General features: G+C 47.9%; 1 protein-coding gene and 1 long non-coding RNA gene across 6 annotated transcripts in view; one reads left to right on the top strand and one right to left on the bottom strand.

Annotated features, from left to right (window-relative positions):
* Positions 1-23,579, bottom strand: part of DOP1A (DOP1 leucine zipper like protein A) — a 2,904,166-nt gene that overhangs the window by 1,191,006 nt on the left and 1,689,581 nt on the right. For all 5 annotated transcript variants that reach the window (XM_069606322.1, XM_069606321.1, XM_069606320.1 and 2 more), the window contains one exon: positions 6,147-6,272. In XM_069606322.1, the coding sequence (XP_069462423.1) occupies positions 6,147-6,272 (126 nt within the window). The remainder of the gene's footprint in view (positions 1-6,146; positions 6,273-23,579) is intronic.
* The window catches only part of LOC138453457 (uncharacterized), a 274,186-nt gene that overhangs the window by 36,514 nt on the left and 214,093 nt on the right, over positions 1-23,579 (top strand). The window lies entirely within an intron of this gene.

Raw genomic sequence — 23,579 nt, 5'->3', positions numbered from 1 at the left:
GCAAATAAGTCAGGAAAAGACATTCATCTCTGACACTGGCCACAATGGCACAACAACACCGCCCGGATGAACTCAGCTGACCTGCCAGGCCCAGCCCAACCCACGAGGCTGACCAGTGACGTCCTCCAGCCAAGACCAACCACATCGCAGCAGCACCTATAGCTAGTCATCGCCACCCAATCCCATTGAACTTGTGCCCCTTATAGTATGTAGGTACTGATGACGTTTTTTGTAAATATATACGCCTGTCTTTGCTATTGTCAGACAGAGCGCTCTCGGAGTTTGCAGAGTTCTTTGCATGCCTTATTCTGATTGATAAACTCCCATTTAAGCTCACCCGCACTCTGTCTTGGCTTTATTCCCGACTCGGGAGAGTCCGTCATTGTCTCTCATTGCGGGGAGGATCGTGCTGGCTGGGGACGCTTGCCTTGTTCATAGAATTAAGGAGTGCTCCTCTACACCCAAATTGATCATTGTAACTAATAATGTGTACCTATTTAACAACAGAGTCTTCAGAGTTACAAGGCACAGCCATGGGCACAATCTTTGCACCATCCTATGCTAATCTAACCATGGGATAGTGGGATAAATTTCATGTATGGTCGGAACAGAACGAAACACAAACCGAAAACATTGTAATGTGGCTTCACTACATTGATGAGTTGTTTATCATTTGGCAAGGGACAGAACAAGGATGGGTAGATTTCGTGAAGTTGCTCAATGGCAACACCAACAACCTAAGATTCACCGAAACCCACAGTGAAATGCTCATTAATTTTCTGGATGTCAACTTGAGAGTAATCAATCAAAATCTCATCAGTGAACTACACAAAAAAACCTACGGGATCTAACACTCCACACCATGCCATGAGAAGACACCCAAAAAATCTAATATGGAGTATCCCATATGGTGAATTCACCAGACTGCATAGGAATTACTCTACCATGGCATGGGGATTTCAGCAACAGGCATACCCCAAGAAGGTCATCAAACGAGCATATGTCAAAGCCCGTCTGTGTGACAGACACAGTCTCCTATCAGGTCAGACCAAAAACAGGAAGACTTATGTAGACAAAGATACCACACGACTCATCCTTATACTTTAAGCACCCAAGCACACTCCATTTGACATGTTCTCAAGAAACATTGGAACATTGTGCTGGTCAACAAAGATGTATCCAACAGTCTGAATGAAAATCTAGATATTCGTTTTCACAGAAATCATTAATTTAAGGACACATTGGTCAGTAGCTTTATGAAATGTGACGACAGCAAGTATCTAGTATGTGGCTCAGCAATCGAGGGAAAGGTTTCTCCAAATGCACAAGATGCAAGAACTGCAAATATGCACACAACTGTACCTCTTTTAGACATCCTATAGTTGGTTAATCCATCATCATACTGTTAGGACAGTTTTTCTGAAGTCCAATTAAGGGCCTAGCAAAACCATTCTACCGAGGCAGTACAAAACTCCACTCTTAGTATAAGGCTGTACCACCTGAGTTCAGGGTAGCGTAGACAGAGCAGCCAGGCTCATCTTAGGAGGGAGCGAGGGCAGTAGATACAGTACAAGTGAACATTGTAATACAAATGATCCAAAGAAACTCTGAAACACTATGTATTGTAAAAATAAAGGATTTATTTAAATACAGGTAGGCCCAGATAAATCTAGGGGTTAAGTAAGTACTAACACATTATATGAAATCACAATATAAAACACAACACTATACTTGAAAGCCCACAGGCCCAAGTATACAACTTATTTGGAACACCTAACAGTAGCTCTAGGGAAGTAAAAATCTTGTTATACACATTTAGTATAGGTCAAGCCTATTCTTTGGGAGTAAAAGGCCAATGGTTACTTTTAGATTACTTTTGGTAATACAAGGACAGTAGGCCCTTCCAGTTGTACAGTGACTCTTGGAACAAATCACATAAACAGTCAACTGGACAATATATTTTTGGTGAATAGTGAAACACTTATTCTAGGTGCAGTAGAAACCTATAACTACTTTTGTCATAACACACATTTATACCAGGTGAGTAACACCTAAGGATGTAATATGCAATTACAGATGCTTTGGAAATCGGGGAACCACAGGAGAGTAAAATACCTTCACATCTACTTTCTTTTAGACTGGTAAAACAGTGGCTAGGGAAGAAAAGATGTTAACCATACTTTTAAGAATAGTGCATCACACCTTCAAGATCAGTAAGAACGTTTGTAACTGTTCACTCTTAGAATTACAGTTACCAACCAACCAACTCTTTACAAGTAAGTAAAACACTTGATTTCTTTTCTAGGCAGAAGTCCCAATCCCTTCAAAGTCTTTCCCTTAGAGCATGAGTGTTCTCAGTGGCAGAAGGGGGGTCACCAGGACTAGTGACCAACAGGCAGAGTTAGAATAAGTTCTTTAGTAGCAAAAGTCAGCAAACAAGTGAGTACTTTACTTCTAGGGTTAGAAGAGGGTCCAGGGGCTTCACAGAAGACACCCCAGCAGGATTCTAGCAGTGGGACTGGGTGTACTGGAGGAGGGACCTCCCAATCACAGAAAACACCCCAGGACTACACAGCAATCCCAACAAGCTTAAGGTAAGTATTTACCCAAGCCAACACAGTACCTCAGCAATGAAGAAGAGATTGCAGCAGGAGAACTTCAGGGACTGCAGCCAAATACCCGGTCAGAGGATTCCTTGTCCTGGAGACTGAACACAAGACCTCAGAAGGGACTTTGCAGCAGGGATTGATCTAGGCAAGATTTCTCTCACGGCTGAAGGCAGTTCTGCGGGTTTGGCGCCTTTTCAAGGAGCACAGAAGAAGACAGAAAATCGCGGTTGAATTCTCGTCATTTAAAAGATCCAGCACTCTTCTGAGGGGACTTTTTGGACTTGATTCGTGTCTCTGGAGATACACCAGGATGCCCACGAAGTTTCAGCGATATTCGGAATTCGGAAGACCGTGCACCGCACAGTGGCTGGAGGTCTCAGGGTATTGGGGTATTGCAAGAACGCAAGGTCGCAGCAACCCGTGGGATGGCTCAAAATGCAGGTCTTCTCGAGTCTAGTGGGTCTCACCAGGCTCTGGGTTCGGGGCGTCGTTTACGGAGACCCCAGGTTGATCAGAAGGAAGGGCTGCAGCAGGCTCCGGTTACACAGCAGGCTCACCGGCCACCGGAAATCATTCCCGCCGCTTTTCCTTCGTCATCCTCTTCGGTTTTCTGTTCCAGTGGTCGACATGACTTCAGCTTCCAGGTTTCCAGTATTTATCAGGAACTGCAACCCAACCTCTGCATTCTCTCCCCGCATTTTACAAGAAAGGGGCGTTTGGCTGTCCAATCAGGACAGCCAACCCCCCACTGGGATTTGGCCCAGTTGAAGGAAGGCATGAGACAAAGGAGGGGGAAGTTTTGGGCTCCTCCCCCACTTCCTGTGCTTACAGACTGACTGGAGCCTGGGCGGGGTGTCCAGGGGACTCCCGCCAAAGACAAAATGCAAACAAAGGAATTTCCCACCCTGGATGTCAGGGGAAGGAACAAGAAACGACAAACACTAAAATGGCAGAAAAAGAAGACAGGGGCCATTTTGGTAAAATGAGCACCCTTAGGTGCCTTTACTGCAGCTGTGATTACAGCCCGCGGTAAAGGTGCACCAAATTAGTAAAAGGTATCACTGCCACCAGCCATTAAAGGTAAGCTTGTCACTGTAACAGAACTGTTGCAGTTTAAATGTGAAAGGGGATACTTTGTATCTCCCCAGCACGCCACATAAGGTGGGGTGTGCTGGTTTCACAGAATAAAATGTAAAAGGGATCCGAAGATCCTTTCTACCCTTGGGAACTGTAGTTCACTCAAGGTTAGCACAAGAAAGTTAAATGGGGAGCCCCTAGGTCAACCCAGAAACAACAGGCACTTATTGCCAATAAGTTGTTAGACATGATAACTTTGAAAAGACACTATGGAGAGTCTTAAAAATTACACCCATAAAAAGAGTTAAAGATGAGGTGAGTGTGGAAAAAGGTTCCCACTCACTGAGGTATTAATGAAAAATATCCCACTAGAAAAGCAAAAAGTTATGGAGTTGAACCAGGAAAGGAAGATTTACCAGCTCTGTGGAAATCTTACCTAACACATAGCCAACAAAATAATGTGCGAGTCATATTATGTAGTCTATGTTTTGAGATATTTGTGCAATAAATTGTATATTGGGAGCACTAAATGGAAGCTAAAAGTATGTATCCAACAACACGTACAAGCCATTCTTAACTACAATACAAATTATCCTATCCAATGGCCAAACATTTTGCAAAATTCCATGAAGGAAAGTTGGAGGGTTTCACCTTTTTCGGGATCTATAGGATTGAAATGGGACCTTGTGGAGGTCTATCTCCAACAAGAGACACGATACATTATAGATTTTGAAAGTAAAACCCCATCGGACATAACATTGATGAAGAACTGTACACATTTTTGGGACAATAATGCAACTTCACCATCCCATAATTATAATGGTGTTATTTGCCTTCTACTTTTATTCTATCAGAAACATCTTCAGCACACCTCTGAAAAGACACTCTCCATCTTTTAATGTCATTTTTACATACATTTTTTTCACAACTTCCTTTTTTCTTTTCATTTCCTTGGTTTCTTTTTTCATCACTCCTTTTTCTATCCATTATCATCAGTTAGGTGATTATTTTGGCAAATTATCACAGTACTATGTTTGTAGTAGACAAGACCGACATCTGTGTGATTTATGTTTCATCTTCTTTATCCTATGCTTTTCTTCTAAGCACTACATATGTGTGGTTATTGAGAAGCTCGAAGCAATTTATATAATGTTCATTAGACAATGAGTGTGTTTGGCTATTCAGCTTTAAACACTTCAAAATGTTGTCCACTCTCAGACCACTTTGCACTGAATGGTCTTCCTGTGGTGAGAGATACCTCTCATCATTCAGCGTCTATAACACTAGATACTTTTCTGTGATTCCTGCTGCTAGGTACTAAGCATTTTATATCTGTAATTCCGGATACACTTCAGGCAATCTGCATAATACTCATCAGGCTAGGAGTGATCTATGCCATTTTACACTTACCACCTTACAATACTACTTCCTTAGCGACCATTCCGTGCTGTTTGAGCATTTTCTCATTATTGGTTAAAGATAGCACCAAGCACATTATCTTGACATATGCTGCTAGGCACTAAGCACTTTATATCTGGACTATTTTACAGACCTGAAGCAACTAGCGTGGTATTCCACCAGGCTAGGAAGGATCCAGGTCAATAAGCAGGACAAGGCCACTGGTTTATACATTATAAACAGCCAGGATGGTTCTTTTTCACCCCACCAGGAGCTATGGACATCAACAGCTCTATTATTACACTCATACATCTACACTGTACTTTTAATTAAGTGCTCTCAGGTATTGGATCAACATGTAAAACAATGTCTTTCTACATATCAGCAGTTTTTCCACAGAGACCTACATCTTAGAACATGAATAACATGTTACCTGGTAGAAATAGACTCTGTCGCACATTGCCACTTTGTCATTACGTGGAAGCAGGATGTGGTATCAGACACGCAGACATGACAGGCAGAGTGCTATGGGCTGCATTACATACTACTGTGGAATAACATCTTTGTCTATTAAATCAATAATTGCTGAACGAGACATACCAATTACTCACGCAACATGGTCAACACTTCTCTCACTCAGCACTAGTCTGTCCACTCTTTCTACTACTCTTTCACCCGGATATTGCCATGCAATGTTTGAATGGGCAGTTTATGTGAACAAGCAACGAGCTAGTCACGAAACGCATCATGCTGCCACACGTTTGGCTTTACACTTTGGTAACATCATGATGATGTTTTTTTTTTAAATAATTTGATGAAAATAATAAAGAAGATTTTTTTCAACTAAACAGAATCTGACTCTTCGTGGTTAACACTACTCGCTTCAGGGAGTGCAACTCAACATCTGGTGTCCAAACCAGCAAGGAGCAAATCTCTCTCTATATATGTACATGCACGCAGACACACACATTTGTTGTATTTTTTGACACTTCACATGCAAGTCAAGCACATTTTATAAAGTACAAATCTGGCAGGACCTGCTGTGTTACATTTTCTGCATACCTTGGCCTTGGCTGTGTTTTTGATGCACCTTCTTTCATTCCATACATATGCAATGGCAGCCATGAAATGTACGCCATGATTCATTGAGATGGGACCAAGCAATTCAAGGATTTGTTGTCTCACATTCTGAAACACAAGTTGAAAACATAGTTTAAGAGAGGAATTACATTTATTTCTATAAAGTGCTTGTAATGTCTGTAAGCAAGAATTATATAGCAATTTTCTACAGAAGAAATTGTTTTAGAACAAGCATTAATGATGACATTAAGCAAAGAAGTTAGATTTTTAAGTATGCGTTACAATAAAACAATAAGCTCTCGTTATCAGTTATGTACTGTTTGTGTCAATGGGCCTCATTACACGGTAGGCGGAGAACCATGGCGCTATTAGTGCCATGGTTCATGCCGGTAAAATACTGGCACCGCCTTGGTGGAAAGGGGAATTACCGCCCCATTCCAAGGTTGGCGGGGCGGTAATTCCCCCTTCCACCATTGCCCTTCCCCATTCCCATTTTTGCCCCATAGGGCATAATGGGAATGGGGAAGGCGCTATTTACGGTACCGCAAATTGCGGTACCGTAATTAGCTCCCTGGGTCCCTTTGTGGGTTGATTTTTAACGCCTGCAAAAAGCAGGCGTTAAATACCCCAACCCGCAAAGGGACCTCGTAGTAAGGCGGTAAGGATTTACCGTACCGGTAAAATACCAGTACCGGTAAACCCTTAACGCCTACCGTGTAATGAGGCCCAATGTTCTTTTGTCATGTGAACAATTATAGAACACATTTCTTGCAACTGTTTGGAGTTGCTGGTATCAGAGGAGCACATGTGGTTTTTATGTTCCATCAAAATGGCCAACCTTTAAAGAAGAAGTTCTCTCAGGAATGTTATTGTCCCAATGGATTGGGCATGTATTTTTAAGCATATATCAATCAATCCGAAAAGAAATTCCAATGCATCTTACCTTTCTTTTTCTCATTTACATATGCAAAACTCACAGGTCGGAAAGCACCATCTTGTGCTAATCTTATCCGTTAATCCATCGACCCAAGTTCAAGTGCCCTTGCAGCAGTAGATCCAATTACCCGCCTCTCAAGTTGACAGTGACATGTCAAACCGATATGCTCCACCTCTTCTCATGACGTTGGTGCACAGCGTAGCCAAACGTACCCTGTCATGAACTATGTCATCACGTTGCCCAACGCAAAACCAGGAATATCAACCAACCCACACACACACACACACACACACACACACACAAAGCATAAAAGGTTACTTTCTTTTCACAAAACAACTTACACTTAAGAAAATACTAATAGTCGTGATTTCACCAAGTCGTTATATTTTTAAATTCAAGTTAAACATTGAACATTACATCCAAGGAATCATTGAAAAGGAACAAGCTACTTACCTGTAACTAATGTTCTCCAGCATAGCATGAGTCTGGCATGGAGTCACATGCTCATGAATATTCCCCGTCGTCAGGCTGGGAATCCTCAGTAAAAGAAAAAACAGTTTCACTTTCACTTAAAAACTGTATTTCTCCTTTAAACCAATAACTGTCCACTGGATCATACTGCCCCAATGCAATGACAGTCCTCTCCCTAAGCTCCTCCTCTGGCAGCCATCTTCAGATTTGGTACGCACGTAAAGTGGCAGTATGACCAAGAAGAGCTGCAGAGAAGTCGGAGGGAGGGTTTGTATGTGAATCCATGCCAGACCCATGCTGGAGAACAATAGTTACAGGTAAGTAATTTGTTCCTTCTCCAGCATGGAGTCTGGCATGTATTCACATGCTCATGAATAATGAATGCATAGCAATACAATATTACACAACCATGGTAGGTGGCAAGGCTCAACAGAAGCCAATTATCTCTTACCGCTGGAACAGGCTCACCTCAAGCAAACAGGTAACGTAGCACTGCCTGTGCGACTCTGGACCCCTCCCTGGAATCCCCGTCAATGCAGTAGAACTTTGTGAAGGTGTGTGTAGACCTCCACGTAGCACCCCTGCAGATGTCCAGCAGGGGCACACCAGACAGCAACGCCGTCATCAAAGATATTACTCTGGCGGAGTGGGCTCGCGTGCGGCCGGGCAGCAGTTGGTTCGCCAACCGATAACAGTGCGTGATGCAGCCGGAGAGCCACCCTGATATGGAAGCCTTGGACAAGGCCTTCCCATGGTTCACAGGAACAAAGTTCATGAACAGCTGTGACGTCTTCCCAAAATCCTTTGTGCCTGCCATGTAGAACTTCAGGGCACGAGCAAAATCCAGCGAGTGCAAGGCCCTTTCCGCTGGAAACAAAGGTTTCAGGAAAAAAAACAGGTAACACCAAAGGCTTGTTGAGGTGGAATTCCAAAGTAATCTTTGGCATGAAAGAGGGGTGCATACACACCACCACCCTCGATTTGTGGAAAGGCAGGTACGGTTGCTCGCAGGATAGGGCCTGGATCTCACTTACCCTCCTGGCAGAGATGATGGCCACAAGGAAAATCGTTTTCCACGAGAGAAACTTGAGAGGGGCCTGACGCAAAGGCTCGAAAGGGGCCCCCATGAGCCTCGTCAGAAGCACGTTGAGTTCCCACGCCGGCGTTGGAGCCTTCATCGGCGGGAAAGATCCAAAAAGTCCTTTAAGAAACTCCTTGATGATTCGGTGGGACCAGAGTGAAGATCATCCTGGTGACCTGGTGTGGCAGGAGGTAGCCGCCAGATGTACCTTGATGGAGGCGTGCGCCAGTCCCACCTTGTCCAAGGATAGCAAGTACGGAAGGATCTGTAGGGCGTGACCCTCAGAGGGGTAATCTTCTCTGTCCGGCACCATGTAGCGAGATGCTTTCACTTGTGACTGTAGCGCATCAAAGTCAACGACGCCCTGGCCTTGGCGAGGACCTACCTGCAGTCCGCTGGCAACGCATCCCTTCTAAACTCTAGGGCTGCAGGAGCCAAGCCCTCAGGTTCAGCGATCCCGGGTTGTGATGAAGGATTGCACCTCCTTGTTAGGGAGAATTCTCTGTTTAGGCTGAATTTCCTAACCTAGTGAGTCCCCCAGCAGCTTTGCTGGATTTTTGGGGGTTTTTTTTTCTCCTGCCAAGAGTGAGACTCTTTTACCCTCACTCTTGGACATGATTTGAGTGTGTTGCTTTGAATCTAGAAGTGTTTAATGGGCTATGGGGTATTTTACTCCATAGGGTTTCATGTGTTTTTGTGATGTGTGTTACACAGCACCCTCAGTGCAGTAACACAGGGGTGTCTTAGTGACCCCCCAGTATAGACTCCATACCCTGGGACTGACTTCTGTCTCCCAGGGCATGTAAAGTCACCATTGACTTTACTAGTCTTAAATTCTGAACAGAACCAGTACAAACCATCATATTGTGGACGTACTGGCTGGGGCAATTCGATTGCCCCAGGGTCTGTTAGTCGAGGGGGAACGTCTCCGTCCCCCCTGATCGAGTTTTGGCTGGTGGCAGTGGATACTACTTTTTATATTCAACCGCAAATATTTTCCTATGGGATTTCCCATTGTTTTAGGCTACTATCTTTATTTCATTATTTACGGTAGCCTCGAACATACCGCCAGTTTATTTAATTAATATTAATTCTCCGGTTGGTATTTTCTGGCAAAACTTGATTCTAAAATGGCGTTTGGGTTCTCTTCTGTGACTCCACACCCAAGTCGAGCCCTTTGTTCCACTTTTTGGCGGGCTTCTCCACAGAAGCCCTCCAAAGTGGTGCCACTCTGTCTGGGGTACTTAGGAGGGGTGGAGGGGAATTTAGGCACCCTGGACTGAGTTGCCTAGGCAACTCAAGTCACACTCCATCCTGATTGGCCCAAGTGCCGGCTCACCACTTAGCATGTTTGAGTGACAGCTAGGCTGAGTGAATGGGGGTTTGCTCCATAAAAGCAGGGCTTTGGGGACTGGAACTTCAGAAGTTGCCACAGGACCTAAGAATCCGACGAGGGAGAAGCTGAGCCGACCTGCCACGACACCACCACCGATGGAGCCCTGCTGGACTGCCTCACCACTTTTCCCAACGACAGAGGAGATCTCCCGCCGGAGAGTCTTCTTCCTTTGACTGGTGGGGATAACCAGTTTCACCGTCTTTTCGCTTACCCCGACATACCTCGTGGCCGCCTTGCCCGTGCCAAGCACCCCGGCAACCGGGATACCACGTTTTACCACGACCGCGAGACAAAGGTACCACCTTTAACCGGAAAACTCTGCGGCTGGTTTCTGCCCTGGTAGTGCAACGACCTTCATCTTTCCTCCAAGTCGAGATCTTCTCTTCCCTTGGACGACGACGCAACTTGCACCCACTACCAGGAACAACTGCCACCGCTGGAGGATCCTTCCCACTTAAGGTACCGTGTCCCGCCTGGCTTCCCTTGCTACCGACTGTACAGGGTAGATTTAGCCCCCGGCTTTCGAACCTGGGTTAGCCTGGGACACCTTGGCTAAACTTTTCTAAGCCTCTCTAAACGCTTTTCTGAACCCTCTGCAGGACTTTCTAAGCCTAGTGTAACTGTGTGATCTTGGGCGCATTTGTGCTCTGCTCTCTTTAAGAGTGGGCCTGGACTTTGGCTCACCAGTGACTTTTTGCTCTCTGCCTTGCTAACAGTGTTCTGGAATCGTAGAGTGGTATACCTCTTCATATTCTGTCTTTTTCCCTCCCTTTTTCACAAACTTATTAGAGTGCAATCTAGTTAAGCGCTCACCTCTGTATGGAAATAAGTGGTGTTTTACTGTGATTTTCTAATAGGGAAAAAGGGGTGTGTATATCATAAAAGTAACTGTGTTTAGAATATTTTACAATAAGAGTGCTGGAGTATTTCAACTGTGCGTTTTTAAATAAATAATTATATACTTTGATGCCAAAAGCTCTGGTCAGTGTTTGCTTGTATTATTGTATCTAAGTGCCTATTGAGTATACTTTGCATACTGCCTAACTCTTCTTGAGGGAAGTCTGACTGCTCAGCCACAGCTACCAGGTAAATCTGGGTGGTGCAAACTGCTACCAAGTGGGTTTACTGCCAACACCTGTAGTCTTAGATCTTTTGCAGTGGTCCCTAAGGGAACTGCACAGGTTTCTGGCTGACACTCCTTCTCTGGTGAGAAGATCCAGAACCACTGGCAGCTTGACCGGAAGCGATGCTGACAGGTTGAGAAGGTCCGGGTACCAAATCTGCCTCGGCCACGCCAGGGCGATGAGTATCATCTTGCATTGACACTGTGAGTGTGTTGATGACTCGCAACAGAAGAGGGAATGGAGGGAACACGTACAGAAACAGGTATTTCCATGGGAAGGAGAACGCAACCCCCAGGCTCCTCGGTTGGTGGAATCTGCTGGCGAACTTCTGGCACTTGGAGTTCGCCGCCATCGCCAACAGATCAATCTGGGGTCTGCCCCACTTGACGAACAAGTGGTCCACCTGATCCTGATGAAGCTCCCACTGCTCCTGCCAAGGGAGTCTGCGATGGTGTTCTTGACTCCCGCCAGGTGGAGAGGGATGAGTAACATCCCCTGTCCGACAGCCCAGCACCACAAGTCCTGCGCTTCCTTGAAGAGTGCCAGGGATCCCGTGCCCCCATGCTTCCTGATGTAAAACATGGTGGTGGCGTTGTCTGTGAAGATCCTCGCCACCCTGCCTTTTCATAGACGGAAGAAATGACTTGAGGGCCCAGAACACTGCCTGTAGCTCCAGGATGTTGATATGAAGATCCTTCTCCTCGGTAGCCAAAGGCCTGTCCGGTGTGGGCTCCCCATCCCTCTAGGGAGGCATCTGTGGTGACGGTCTCCTGGTATGGCAGGCTTTGAAACCCAGTGCCTTGATCGATGTTGGAGCGAATACCCGACCATCATATTGCCCGACGGAACTCATTGTTGAGTGAGATCTTGACCGTGAAGCTTCCGGACACCTGTATCCAATGGGCGTCCAGGAATTCTTGAAGAGGTTGCATCTGCAACCTGCAGAGTCGGTTGAGGTAGATGCAGGACGACATCATGCCCAGTAACGACTTGATGGCCCGCACCGTGGCCCTCTTCATCGACAACAGTAGTTGCACCTCCCCTAGAATGGCTGCTACCATCTCCTCTGAGGGCAAAACCATGCAGAACACCGCATTGAGTCTGGCACCCAGGAACAGCACGCTTTGTGGTGGCCTCATGCAGGACTTTGGATAGTTGACGGAGAATCCTAGATGCGTTAGTAGCCGGACGGTCGCCTCCATATTTCCGTCGGCCAGCTCTCGAGAGCGGGCACGAATCAGCCAGTCATCCAGGTACGGGTATATGTGTATGCCCTGTAGACATAGATGGGTCGCCACTGGTGCCAGGCATTTCGTGAACACTCTGGGGGCCGAATTCAAGCGGAAAGGCAGGCTCTTGAACTGGTAGTGCTGTGCCTGCACCACGAACAGTAGAAACGTTCGATATATCTAGTGAATGGGGACATGGAAGTAGGCGTCCTCCAGCTCCAACAACGTCAAGAAGTCTCCCTTTCCAGCTCGCCGAGCACATGCTGCAACGTGACCATCCTGAATTTTTGGGACTTTAGATATTTGTTCAGACGTCATAGGTCTAGGATGGGCCTCCAGCCCCCTGTCTTCTCTCTGGCCAGAAAGTATCTGGAATAGACTCTGGAGCCCCAGAGATATTGGGGAACTAGCTCTATTTCCCCTTTTCGCAGCATGGCCTCCCCTTTCTGCAGCATGGCCTGTACCTCTCCCAGGAGCTGAGGGATGTGCTGCTCCTGACGGGTAACCAGAGGGATCCACAGACACCTGCGTTGAAACTCCAGAGTGTGTCCTTGGGCGAGAACGTCCAGCACCCATCTGTTAGTGGCGATCTTTCTCCACTTGCTGACGAACCTCGTCAGCTGGCCTCCCACGCGGTGCACGAGTGGGGGCCCGACGTCCCGGCCAGTTCAGGCTTGGTTCGGCGCGGGCGTCCTGCCCTGCTGGCGTCGGCGACGCTGTCTTCCACTACCGTAGGCCTGGGAACGGCCTCTGTAGGCATCCTGAGTTGTGGATCTGGAAGGTTGATAGTACAGTGAGGAGAAACCTTTTGAAGACCTGCTCGACTTTCCCATGGAGGAGCGAAAAAAGAAGAACAGTGCTTCTGGAGGGTGCCCAGGGAACAGGCCGTCTGCATATCTACTTTGATTGCCTGGAGGGACTCGTCGACGACTTTCCCAAATAGGTTATCTCCGTCGAAGGGCATGTCCAGCACCTTCACTTGGACCTCCTGATGGAAATTCGTGGCCTTCATCCAGCTTTGGCAGACACCCTTCCCCATTTGCCAGAACCCCCTTTCGGCGACGTCCAACGCCACTGTGAAGGCGTGATCAGACGCTACCTCCCCTTCCTGGATGAGAGTGATTGCCTCCATTTTCTTATCATCAGGGAGGAACTCCAGAAAAGGTCCCCGCTTGTACCACAACTCTTTGTTGTACCTTGCTAGGATTGCCAGTGCTTTGGTCGCCTTGATATTGGACGCTGCAGTGTAAATCACTTTCCTTCCCATGGCGTCCATCCTCTTCCCTGGCGATGGCTGCGACCGCAGGCATTTGGGAGAGGTGTCCGGTACCTTATATTTCTTCTCCAGCCTAACCCAGCCCTCTTCTCAAACGTCATCCAGACGGGGTACCGCCACGACCGCCTTTCTCTTGGCCTCGCGCCTCTGGTACAAGAAGCCCTCCTTCTTGGTCTCCTCAGGAAATAGCTGGGACAGCTCGAGGCGCTTGAGATCATGGAGTGGAAGGATCCCACCTCATCCGATGGAGACACCCTATGTGTAACATCCAAATGTGGAGATTTGCTGTTCGCTGCGACCATATCCTCATCGTCGTCCATCTTCGTTGGGGCTGTATCCATCCCCGTACCCGTGTCTGCTGGGGGGGGAAGTTACCCGACGTGGTGGAGGAGGTTGAAACCGTGGCATCGGATGATGCTCCTTTGCCGGAGGCTGATCGGGGACCTAGGGTACCACAGGAGCCAGAGCAGGAGGCAACTTCATCTAGATCTCTGACACCAAGGTGTGCAGGTCGACAGAATATCCAAGGAAATGTCCTTCAGCTGAGCAGGCGGAATAGGAAAACTATGTCCTGCACCGTTGTCGCCGCCCTCTTCAACGTCCTTGTGGACCGTGTGCAAGGACTCCTGGTCTTCGTCGTCCGTGGAAGAGACCTCCATGGCTTGGGCCACCGCTTGGGAGGGTTTTTTCGGAGCCTCCTCGCCCCACATTCTTCCATCCTGAGGGGCTTGAAGCGGGGCTTGAGCCGGTTTCCCCCCCTTTGGCATCTCAGCAGACTTTGCCAAAGTCAATGCGGCAGTGTCGGGACTTGGGGCTAGGGACAGCTTCTGAGCTGCAGTGGCTACTTTTGCATGGTCAGTGCCCTTAGCAGTGGTGGCAGTAGCAGTCGCCAACTCCGTCGCTGACGAGGTCTTAGCCTGTGCCGCTTGGGCATGCTTGGGCTGTTCGGCCATCTTCTCCGTCCAAGGCTTCTTGGTTTTCTCACGAAGTTTATGCGGGGTAGATGACTTCCTTTTCAGGGAGGAGCTTGATTGCCGGCTGGCAATGGAGGCGGACTGTGATGTCGATTGCACCCTATCCACCTTGGGACCCGCTTCCGTGGCGAACCCGGTGGACTCGGACTTGCGGATCTTGGCCTTGTCTTGGGTCCCCATGGATGAGGCACCCTCAAAGTACTTAGAAGACGACTACTCGTACAGGCCGGTCCTGGGTGAGGCCTGACCCTGCTTGGAGCACGGGTCAGAGGCCTTGGCGTTGAGCCACACTGCCAGTCTACTGTGCCTGTCCCTCGTCGACTTCTTGGAGAACCAGAGGAACATTTCACACTCCACCTCCTCGTGGTCCGGGTGCAGGCAGTAGAGGCATTGCAGGTGCTTGTCCTCCACAAACATGTTCCGTAGACCGCATTTGTTGCAGGGCCTGAAGAGGGACCTTCTCTCCTTCTCCTCAATCATGTTCGGAGGGCGCGAAGTAGGTTCGATGACCTTCTAGAATCTTTGACATGCTTCGCTCTTGAGGGGCGTTGAACTTCACTGACAACGGAACCCCGCTGTCAGCCAATGGAGAAAAGAGCACATGGGCTCCTTCAAAAACAAAATTAGAAACTTTTTCTGTTGAGAACCACGAAAAAACGTACAAATAGCCCAGAGAGCAAACTCGAGGACTCCCAACACTGAAGCGTGCAGTACAAATCTGAAGATGGCTGCTAGAGCAGGGGCTTAGAGAGAGGACTGCCATTGGATTGGGGCAGTATGACCCAGAGGAAAGTGATTGGTTTAAAAGAAATACATTTTTTAAGTAAAAGTGAAACTTTTTTTCTTCTACTGAGGATTCCCAGCCTGACGACGGGGAATATTCACGAGCATGTGAATCCATGCCGGACACCATGCTGGAGAACCTATCATGCAAACAAGTATCTGGGCACTGCCTATTCGAAGGCTGCATCAGACCTGGTGCTTCTGTCCAGACAGCAGTGCTTGCAGAAGGCACATGGGAAAGCTCTTGTAGCCGCGGTGCTGATAACTTGCCATAGACCATGTCTTTGGAAGGATGCAGCAGTAGCCTTTTTCCTGACCACATGAGCGTGCAGATTTGCAGGGCTTTCCCTGTTCTGCCCCATGTATGCTTCTGTGAGAGCCATCTTGCTATGGAAGCTTTGGAGGCTTGAGAGCCTGTGTTCGCTACCCCAAATGTTACAAACAATGTGTCCGTCTTGCGGAACTCTTTTGTCCTGTCAAGGTAGAATTTCTGTGTCCTTTTGCGATCCAGACAGTGGAGAACCGTTTCTGCCTGCTACTGTGGGTTGGGAAAGAAAGTTGGCAGCACAATATTTCCTCACTTAAATGTAAAGCTCTGACCACTTCAGTAAAAACCCTGGGTGCGTGCGCCACGAGCACCTGTATCTTGCTAATTCAGTGTGCTGAGGCGAGCCCCAACAGCAATGCCGTTTTAATAATAACAAGCTTGATCTCAGTAGTGGCCATCAGATCGAATGGCTTATGTGCAATAGCGTTAAGCACCACATTTAAATCGACACCGGGTGAGGGCCCTTAAATGGCAGATACAGTCTCGTCAGTCCCGTGAGGTGTCTTTTCACCACTCGGTTTGACGTGGAGTAAGACGTGGAATCTGAGTTTTTAGATGTCCCCATAGCTGCCATATAGGTGTGGCACATGTCTACCTGTACACCCGACTTTGCTAGAATGAGATGACATGGTCCAAGGAGCAGGACATAGGGTCTATCCCCTGATCTCTTGCCCAAAAGCAAAACCTTGACCACTTGCTTTTATATTGACTCCTACTGGAGTCCTTTCTCGTTTTCTGGATAATTTGCATATTCTCCTCAGCCAACTGTAAGTGTTGCAGCATCACATGTCCAGGCAGAGGAGTTGCTAGGTCTGGAAAAGACCCGGGGCTAGGCTAATGTCGGAACTGTTGGGACTGGGGGCTAGCTAGACTCTTGGCTGTAGCTCCTGAGATTCTATCCGGGGCTACAACCAAAAGACCAGGGGCTATAGCCCCCTTAGCCCCCCCCTAGCAACGCCCCTGTGTCCAGGTAGCAAACCTGGGACTCCCAGAACTTGTTGGCGGGTAGGCATAGGCCCAAAGGTTACTCCAGGACAGAGAGTGCTTGCCCAAGTACATCTTGGATGTGAATAGTTTGCATGTTTTGTTGATTTCTGTGGCAAATAGATTCACTGTTAGATGGCCTCATGCCTGAAATATGTTGCTCAGAACTTGGGACTTATTTCCCATTTATAGTTGTCATCCCCCAGCCTGCCTAGCCTGTCTGCCTCCACACTGCTGTCAGCCCGGCAGATGGACAGCTGACAGGTGGATGTTGTGAGAGATAGCCCACTCCCATATCTGGATCGTCAGTCTGCATAGGGGAGGGGACCTAGTTTCCCCTTGTTTGTTGATGTAAAGTGCAAGTGGAACTGTCTGTTTGAAACAGCACTCCCACTGTCTTTGATACAGGGTAGGAATGCTCTTAGCGCTATATGTATATCCCTGAGTTTCAACACGTTTATGTGGTTCTCTTTGTCCATGAGACCAAAGCCAGTGAACTGAGTGATTGTCTAGGGTGGCCCCCGCAGCCCTCCAGCAACAGATCTGTTTGGTATAATTATAGTCAGGCTGTAGGAACAGCATACCCACTGAAAGGTTGGTCTCCTCTCTCCACCGTAGATCCCCTGGTATGGTTATCCTGCTCATCTGTGGATCCCTTTCCTAGTTCCAACAGCTCGCCAGATGCATCTGTATTCTAATAATGTTTAGCCTGTTTAAAGGAACAGCTAGGAGGGAGGCCACCATGATCCCCAGCAAGTGTTACAACAACCAGGCAGACATTGATGTCCTGTTGAGGAAATGACCGAAAGCCGCCCTCATTGTCTTGATCCTGTCCTGTGTCGGGAGGATCCTTTCTCCTTGTGTGTCCCACACTAAACCCAGAAACACCAAGAACTGGGTGGGGGACAGCAGAGATTTCCACTGGGTGATAGAGAACCCCAGCTCCTACAGGGTGTCCATTAGATACTGGGCTGTATGCTGCACTGCACCTGGAGACGTAGCTCTGATCAGCCAGTTGTCCAGGTATGGATAAACATGGTGTCCTTCAGAGTGGAGGATATAAATCACAAAGTTCATTAGCCTGGTAAAGACCCTGGCGACGATTCCAATCCAAACTGGAGCAGTGTGTACTGCAAGTGCAGGCCCATAACGGTGAACCTGCGGTAGCGAAGGTGAGGCTGCCAAGTAGGGACATGTAGGTAAGCATCCTTGAGGTCCAGGGAGCACATCCAGTCTCTCCCACACAGAGACTCCACAATCAGTGCTGGCGTGACCATCTTAAACCTTTGAATGGGTAGGTAGAGGATTTATTTTATGTATTGTTTGCTTGTTAGGTGCTTATACAGCAAGTAAAATACTTTTTCAAAGTGCCCACAGGGTGAAGGGGGGGAGAGGTCAAGGCAGTGGAATACATAATATAACACAATCATTAATAAGAGCAGTGGAGGGAAAAGGAGGAAGGATGAACATGCTATGCCTTGTGAGTATTCAGAATGTGCAAGTGCAGCAAGGAAAAGGACAGAGGGAGTAAGTGCTTGAGGGGTCCGGGCTCATGGGTGAGCCACAGATGAAGTGCTTGGTTTGTTGAGTGCTGCATGGCCAAGGGCCACGTTAGGAGTAATTGTGATCCTCCAAGGCGGAGGGAAGACAGGAGCTGGGCCAATTGGGTGTAGGAGGTCAGGGGCCCCTGAGGATGCATAGGGGCCCCAGACACCAATCAGAGCAACTGTGGGATTAGCAGAGAAGAAACGAAGGGAAGGAGGAGGTGAAGAGGAAGGTCTTGATCAGTTTCCAGAATTTAAGAAAGTCCTACTCAAGGCACAGAGGCAGTGGGAGGTAGTTCCGTAGGAGGGAGCCATCTGAGGAAAGCGATCGACAGCCTACCCTCTGTTTTTAAATTTTTTATTAATGCTTTTAGTTTATATTCAATCAAGAACAAACTTTTGCATATAAAAATTACAAAATTAAAATAACATTTCCTAAAAACACACAATTATAATCACTTTCCCTACTATATTTAAAAGAAATTTGTCAATGTCAACAGTTACAAACAAGGACATAAACCACTATCTGTATATATATAGTTATGATGGCACATTTCTGCTTATGATGTCTGGGTTTGCCATATGGAAGCCCCTTTTCTTCCCAATGATTGTCAATTCAAGTCTACGCCGTCGCCTTTTGCGATTTGTGGTGGGCAGCAGCATTATGGACTATAGATTCTGCCCTTATCAGGTCCGACCAGAATTGATCCCTGCTTATGTTCTCCATGTGCCTGACACGCCCTCCATAGCCTTTGATATAGAGGGGCTTCAAAACTGTGCAAGCAGTCAGTGTCGTATTGTTTCCACCTCTGTATCACAATGCCTACCTACACCTTATGTGATCAACTTGGTGGTCAGTCCTGTTCCACTTGTTCATATATTCTTTGGTCCCCTATATATTCAGTCTTAATTGCAATGTAAATCGCCTCAGAGATGGGTTAGACCAGTGTGTTAAGTAGGTTCTAGGTTTGCTCCCCTCAAATCCTTGATGAGAGTACTCTCTGTATCTACTCAACTTACACAAGTTGTTGATGTCTTTTATCTTATCCACCTCCCTGGATTACTTTTTGATTACTGACTCATAGTCCGGTCGTTCACATATTGTTTCTATATTTAGACCCAAGGACCGTAAGTAGACTTCCGGGAAAATGCTCAGCTCTTTGCTGAAATAGTTGGGACAACTACCCTCTATTTAGCAAAACGCTGTACACACAAAGAGTTGGTGCCAGAGGAACGAAGTGGTCGAGAGGGAGAGTATTTAGTCAAATAAAGTTGGAGATAGTGTGGTCCCTGGGCCCAGACAGCCCTGTGGATAATGCAGAGGGATCTGAATTTAATCCGTGCAGCAACAGGGAGTCAATGAAGACTTCTTAGGGCAGGAGAGATGCGGTCCCTGGACTTAAATACCAAGGATAAGTCTTGCTGCCCTATTCTGGATTAGCTGGAGGGGTTGCAGAGTGGCAGAAGGTAGATTCAGGAGGAGGCTATTGCAATAGTCAAGCCTAGAGAGAAGCAGGGCTCGGGTAACATTGAGCCTCTGGGGGAAAGTGAGAAAAGGGAGAATTCCTTTGAGAAGGAAAAGCTGAAAGTGGGACATCTTGGCAATGTCCTGATTGTGAGGGAGGAAGGAGAGAGAGGAGTCGAAGATGACTCCAAGGTGTCTGGCTTCAGAAGAAGGAGCAGGGGGAGAGCCCAAGGAGGAAGGCCAGAGTGAAGGGAAGGTTGAGGGAGCAGGGGTCCCGATGGGAAGGATCTCCGTTTTGTCAGTCGATGAGGCAGAGATCGTTGGAGGTGCACCAGAACTGGATGGCAGCTAGGCAGTCGGGGATGACGGATGGTGTAAGAGGGTCATCAGGATGTTTCAATAAGAGCTGTGTGTCATCTGCATAACACTGGAAGTTGTTGAAGGGGGAGATGAGGCGTGCAAGTAGAGCAGGGTAGATGTTAAAGGGGAGAGGATAGAACCGTCTGGGAAGCCACAGGAGGAGAAGGAAGTAGGAGAGTAGAAGGTGCCCAAGATGACTTGGGAAGAGCAGTCAGTAAGGATGGATGTCAGCCAGTCCAGTGCTCATTCCGCGATACTAAGGGTATCGTGGAGCCTTTGTATGAGGATGGAATGGTTGACTGCGTCAAAGGATGAGGACAGCAGGGGAGTTGGAGTCCAGATATGCAAGCAGTTCTTCACGGGTGTTCAGAAGAGCAGTTTCCGTGCTTGGAATCCAGATTGATGGTTGTGGAGACCATCAACAAGTTCAGTGTGTGAGTTGAGTTGGGGCAATGCAAGCTTCTCCATCAACTTCCTCAGGAAGGGGGTGATGGGAATAGGGCAGTAGTTGACAGGGTAGGTAGGGTCTGCTGCAGGTTTTTTCAGGAGTAGGCACACAAGGGAGTGCTTAAGGGAGGAGGGGAATGATCCAGTGTCAAAAGAGTGATTGCAGAAATCAGTGAGGGAGCCAATGTTATCATTGATGGTTCTGGATGAGCAAGGGCAAACCTGTTTAAAAGAGACCTTCATGGAGCCGACAACTATGGTAACAACTTCAGGTGAAACAGGGGAGAAGGAGAAGAAGGAGGGGTGGGAGAGGAGCTAAGAGAGGCAAGGGGGGAGAGATGGGTTGGGAGGGTGGCTAGCAAGGGTGTTCAGGATGTCCTGAGTTTTGGTGGCGAAGTGTGTGGCCAGTGCGTTGCAGAGTGCCTGGGAAGGAGAAGGGGAGGAGGAGACTGCGGATGGGTTGCCTAGTTACCTGCAGATCTTCAAAAGTTCAGCCGTGTTGTTGGATGCACCGGAAACCTGTATCTGTATGTGGGCTCTTTTTTTGCTTCGGATGTAGAGTCTGTATTCCCTTTGGAGGCGGCGGCAGGCCAGTTTGTCAGAGGGTGAGCCTGAAGTTTGCCACTTTTGTTCCGCCAACCTGCACTTTTGTTTCAGGGACGCAAGTTCTGAGTTGTAGCAGGTGTTACACTTAGAGGCAGGTTTCAGGCGGATCCTCATGACGACTGGGGCAAGAATGTTAAGAGTATTGGTGATGGAAAGGTGGAGATTGCTGAGAGCTGAGTTCAGAGGTAGTATCAGAGGTAGGAGGTGAGGGGGAATGTAGGTGGAAGCGAAGGGAGCATCTGACACATCAGGCAGATGTTAGTGAATGAGGTTTCTGGGGCTTTTGGGGGGCGGTCAAAGGGCCAAAGGGACCCATGAGGGAGGAGAGGAGAGTATGGTCTGACCAGGAGAGGGGGGTGACTACTGGTGAGGAGAGAGAGAGAGGTCAGAGTGTATGAGGGCATCCAGAGTGTGTTCAGCTGAGTGGGTCGGCCCAGAAGGGACAATGGAGAGGGAAAGAGGTGCAGAGGTCAGTGAAGAGAGTGGATGCAGAGCCAGGGGACTCCAGTTGGATGTTGAAATCACCCAGGAGGAGGTTGCAGGTGGATGAAAGGAAAGAAGAGCAGAAATCAGCCCATTCTGAAAGAAACACGGTGGTGGCACCTGGAGGCCGGTAAATGGTAGTAATGGACAGGGTGGAGATGGGAGAGATGACCAACTTGCAAACCAGGCTTTGAAAGGAAAGGTTGGTGGTGGGTGGGTAAGATGGAAGCAGGAACCCAATCAGGGAAGATTAAGGCAACCCGCCTGCCAGTGCGGTGAGATCGAGGCTTTGAGATGATTTTGAAGCCATCAGGGAGGAGGGAGTCAAAAGCAGTGACTGAGCTGGCATTAAACCATATCTCTGTAAGAGCGAGAATGTTGAGGTCAATGTCTTCAAGAAGGATGCAGATGTCAACGGAAAGTTTGTTGGCTGAGCAGGCGTTAAGAGTCGCCAGATGAAGGAGGTCTCTGCCTTTTGAAAGTTTTCTGAGGTGGTGTACAGGGGCATGGTACATCAGTCAGAGGAGGGTAGCGGGAGAGTGGTAGGGGGAGATGCAGGAGACAGAAGGAACATTAATGAGAGAAGGCAGAATCCAGTCAAAGAGGAGGAGGCTGGGTTGTGGGCCCTGAACCAGGATATTGCCTGTGTGATAGACATTAATGAAACAACGCGAGGATGAGAAGCCAGCCAAGAGAACTTCCCACTTTGTGCCACCACTAATGGTAGAGGATGTGGAAGGAGAGAGAGTGGAGATGAGATAGGGGTCCATAGATCTGGAGAGGGGACAGAGAAGAGGATATCAGTGAAAACCTCTTGGGAGGAAGCGCTGATGTAAGTGCCTGCGATGGGAAGTCCAAGGTTTGCACTCAAGATGTCTTTTTTGTGCTTTTTCTACCGGGCTTCGCGAGAGGGGGGATAGGTGATAGTGTTGCAGTTAGAGAAAATAGGAGAGATGGAGAGAGCCATAGGGGCAGCAGAGGATAGTTGAGGAATGTAAGAAGAGTGGCTGAACCGCACAGTTTTAGCTAAACTCAGCAGGTGGCCTAGATGAAGTAGTCACAATGGCATAAATGCAAACCAGAAATGAATAGAGATAAGAGGTGCACAGATCCAATTTTTGTAAAAAGGCACAGATGTTAATGCAAGATAGGTGCACAGATAGCAAAGCTACACACAGCCTAAAATCGAATTTCTGTAAAAGGGCACAGATGCAATGCAACAGAGGTGCACAGACGGTAAAGCTACACACAGCCTAAATGCAGTGATAGGAGATGAAGATTATTGGTGTCAAAGAAGGCAAAGTACAAATGCAGAGTAGAAAGGTTCAGTAGGATTGGTGGAGGTGGCACAGAGAGTACAGCCATCACTCACTTCATGTAATGCTGCAAGCGCTGATGTTCACGGATCAAGTCTGGGGGGCGATGCTTAGTTTGTGGGGGGCCTTCCAGGCCCTCCCCGGCCTAGACAGGCTCAGACAAGGCCTTAGCTTGACTGGAGGGGCTGGCTTCCGCCTGCCGGCATCTCCGATTGGCTAAAGGCAGAGAGGCAGCCAATCGAGAAGGGGCAGCAGGCTGGCAATGGGTGGTGGCTCCTAACCCCAGGAAGGGTCGGTCATCAGAGTGTGAATGGGCCTGCAGTGCTGAATATCCAAATGGCCACAGGCAGGGTGAAGCTCAGAAATGAGTCAAATGTCAATGAGTAGTGCTTCTTCAAAACAATTATCAGGATGACAAGCGCTCGCCGAAAGTTTTTGCAAATAAAATCTTTTTTGTTTTCAAACTTTCGTTTTTGCAGCGATAATTAGCCCACCGGGGCTTACCTTTGATTTTTAGTTGCAGAAAGCTGCTCCATCAGCATCAAAACCAAGGATGGTGGTGGGCAGCAGGAGTCATGAGGCACGCACCACCCCTGCCTTCTGCCGATGGA

Source organism: Ambystoma mexicanum, chromosome 4p (genome assembly GCF_040938575.1).
Source record: "Ambystoma mexicanum isolate Mex_15411 chromosome 4p, UKY_AmexF1_1, whole genome shotgun sequence".
Taxonomy (NCBI): Eukaryota; Metazoa; Chordata; class Amphibia; order Caudata; family Ambystomatidae; genus Ambystoma; species Ambystoma mexicanum.
Note: the sequence above shows the minus strand (reverse complement) of the source record. Positions and strands in the feature narration are given on the sequence as shown.